This window comes from Alligator sinensis, unplaced genomic scaffold (assembly GCF_000455745.1).
Source record: "Alligator sinensis unplaced genomic scaffold, ASM45574v1 scaffold1065_1, whole genome shotgun sequence".
NCBI classification, from domain to species: Eukaryota; Metazoa; Chordata; order Crocodylia; family Alligatoridae; genus Alligator; species Alligator sinensis.
Genome location: NW_005842812.1, coordinates 580375 through 583412, shown reverse-complemented (window position 1 = coordinate 583412; position 3038 = coordinate 580375). Strand labels below are relative to the sequence as shown.

General features: G+C 66.5%; 1 protein-coding gene across 1 annotated transcript in view; it reads left to right on the top strand.

Annotated features, from left to right (window-relative positions):
- Positions 1 to 2054, top strand: part of MIP (major intrinsic protein of lens fiber) — a 2465-nt gene extending 411 nt beyond the window's left edge. The window contains exons 2-4 of the mRNA XM_025191395.1: positions 517 to 737; positions 1196 to 1276; positions 1811 to 2054. Of these exons, the coding sequence (XP_025047180.1) occupies positions 517 to 737; positions 1196 to 1276; positions 1811 to 1996 (488 nt within the window). The 3' untranslated portion in view covers positions 1997 to 2054. The remainder of the gene's footprint in view (positions 1 to 516; positions 738 to 1195; positions 1277 to 1810) is intronic.
- The last annotated feature ends 984 nt before the right edge of the window (positions 2055 to 3038 follow it).

Genomic DNA, 3038 nt, shown 5'->3' with positions numbered 1-3038 from the left:
GGGGGCCTGAGCTGGGGTGGGTCTGACTGGGGGTGGCCCCCTAGCTGGGGTCTGTGTGGGGTGGATTTGGGGGAGGGTCCCTAGCTGGGGTGTCTGACTGGGGGTATCCCCTCGCTGGGGTGGGGATGGATTTGGGGGCCCCCTAGTTGGGGTGCCCCCCAGGCTGGGGTGGGTCTAGGGTGGATTTTGGGGGTCCCCTAGCTGGGGTGTGTCTAACTGGGGTGCTCCCCCTAGCTGGGGAGAGACTGGTTGATTTGGGGAACCCTCTACCTGGGGGTGCCCCCCTAATTGGGGGTGGATTTGGGGGCTACCAGATCTGGGGTGCCTGATGGGATGGGTGCTGGGGGCCCTGTAGCTTCCCCTAAGAGGAAGGGGGGTTGCGGATGGGGTAGGACCCCTGCAGGGCATTGCTGGGGGGGTGGCAGAGTGTCGCAAAGCAGTGTGGGTAACAATGGCTGCAAGCTGTGGGGAGGGGCACTCAGGGCTGGACTGGGGGGGGGCCATGAATGCCTCCAGCTGGACCCCCCCCCAACCCATCTGTCTGTCTGTCCGTCCGCCCGCCCCACCAACAGATGCACCCGAGCCTGAGCCTGGGCCAGGCCACGACGGTGGAGATCTTCCTGACGCTGCAGTTCGTGCTCTGCATCTTTGCCACCTACGATGAGCGACGCAATGGGCGCATGGGCTCCGTGGCCCTGGCCGTGGGACTCTCACTCACCCTCGGCCACCTTTTCGGGGTAAGGCTTGCATGTACACATGCATGCACACGCATTCGCATGCACACATACTCACACACGTGCGCACAGGCATCACATACATGCACGCACATGCACACGCGCACGCACATGCACACGCATGCTCAGGCTCTGTGTCCCCCCCCACCCCTGTGGCAGTGGTGGGGCACAGCCCTGCCTGCTCAGAGTCTGGTGGCCTTTATGCAAATCCCCCAGCTTTATTTGCATATGCATTGTCACGCCCTCTCATTTGCTTAATTCCTCCCCCAACTGCCCAACCACCCCTGCACCCATCCAGAGGGTCCCCCACCCCAGCCAGGACCATGGATGGTGGGGTAGAGTGACCCTCTTCCCCTCAGCCAGCTCTCTGGAGACAGGGGAGGGGTCCCGGGGACGATCTAGGTTGGGTCTCTATGGCGGGGGTCCCAGGAGTCCCGTCTCACAGCAGCCGTCTCCCACAGATGTACTACACAGGCGCCGGCATGAACCCTGCGCGCTCCTTCGCGCCTGCCATCCTTACTCGCACCTTCACCAACCACTGGGTAAGCGGGGGCAGCAGGAGGCGCTCTGCTGCCTGAGAAGTGCGGGGGCTGGGGTTCCTGTTTCAGAGCTGGGGGGGGGGCTAGCCCTGCCCCACTGCACCCCAGAGCCAGCTGCATTTCAGAGCTGGGGCGGGGGGGTGATCCCTGCCCCGTCGCACCCCAGAACTAGTGCATTTCAGATTGGGGTGGGGCAATCCCTGTCCCGTTGCACCCCGGGGCCAGCTGTGTTTCAGAGTTAGGGGAGGGGGGTGATCCCTGCCCCATTGCATTGCAGAACCAGCTGCATTTCAGAGAGGGGCGGGGGAGCCGATCCCTGCCCCACTGCACCCCAGAGCCAGCTGCATTTCAGAGCTGGGGAGCCAATCCCTGTCCTGTTGCACCCCAGAACCGGCTGCATTTCCACAGCAGAAAGGGGCTGTGGACAAGCCTCCACTCTCCCGCATGTCCTGGGCCCTGTAGCGCTCACTGGGAATCACCCTGGTGCCTTTCTCCCCCACCCCCACCCGTGGCCCTGACCCCCTCTCCTGCCCGCAGGTGTACTGGGTGGGCCCAGTGATCGGTGGCGCCGTGGGCGGCCTGCTCTACGACTTCATCCTGTTCCCGCGCCCACGGGGCATGGCCGAGCGCCTGGCCATCCTCAAGGGCGAGAAGCCTGCGGAGGCCGACTCGCCCCCAGAGCCGCCCGGGGAGCCCCTGGAGCTGAAGACGCAGGCGCTGTGAGCTGCACCCGAGCAGTGCCCCACACACATGCCTGCCCCCGCCTGGAGGGGGCCCAGCCTGGGCCCTGGAGGACTGTGGGGAAGGGGGGCCGGAGCCAGCTCCTGGGGGGCGTCTGTGCCTGGAGGGGGGTGGTGGTTGGGGTGGGGGGGGTCTCTGCCCTCTCCTTGTCCCTTTCTTTCTGTTCTCCCCCTTTGCCGTGCTGACCCCAACTCACGCAGGGGAAACTGAGGCACGGAGGCCCGTGTGTGTGCGTGTGCGTGCGTGTGTGTGTGCGTGCATGCGTGCGTGCGTGGAGACCCCAGGGGAGGGAAGGGAGCGGGGGTCGTGGTCCCCCCCATGTCACTGCCCCCTATGTGAGGCCAGTTCTCTCCAGCGGAGCAATGGAAGTAGCAGGGTGTAGTGGTTAGAGTGGGGGGGCAGGACTCCTGGGTTCCTTTTCCAGGCCTGGGAGAGGAGTGGGCTCTGGGGGGGTCCCGCCGGCGGAGTAGGGGGCCAGAAGCCCGGACTCCTGGGTTCTGCCCCTGCTGGGGGGGAGCTGGGGCTCCAGGATTTGGGCCCCAGCCCCGGGGAAGCAGGCAGGTCTAGTGGTTAGAGCGGCTAGAACCGGGATGCCCGGGTTCACTCTCTCAGCAACTCACCTTGCCCCACACCGCCTCAGTTTCCCCCGCCCAGGGCTGGGCCGAGGGTCCCCCCCCCAGCTGGCGCTGCCCTCCTGAAGTCTCCAGCCGGGGGCGGGGGCCGGATCCTGACAGCCTAGCCATCGGAGCTGCGCCCCCGCAACCTCCAGGATCGGGCCCCGCCGCCTCTTTGCCGTGTGCCCCGGCCCCACTGCTGGGGGGTCCCCCCCTGTACCCCCCCTTGATCTCATTAAACGTTGTATTTTATTTTTGGTAAGAGCTCTGGACCGGGGGTCGCTGGGGGGGCGGGGGGGCGGATGCCCGAGGTCTCTCCCCCGGAGGCCCCAGGGACCGGGGCCGGAACCACCGCCCCGGGGCCGCGGCTGCCGCCGGCTCCACCCCAGAAGCAGCCGCAGACTCATGCC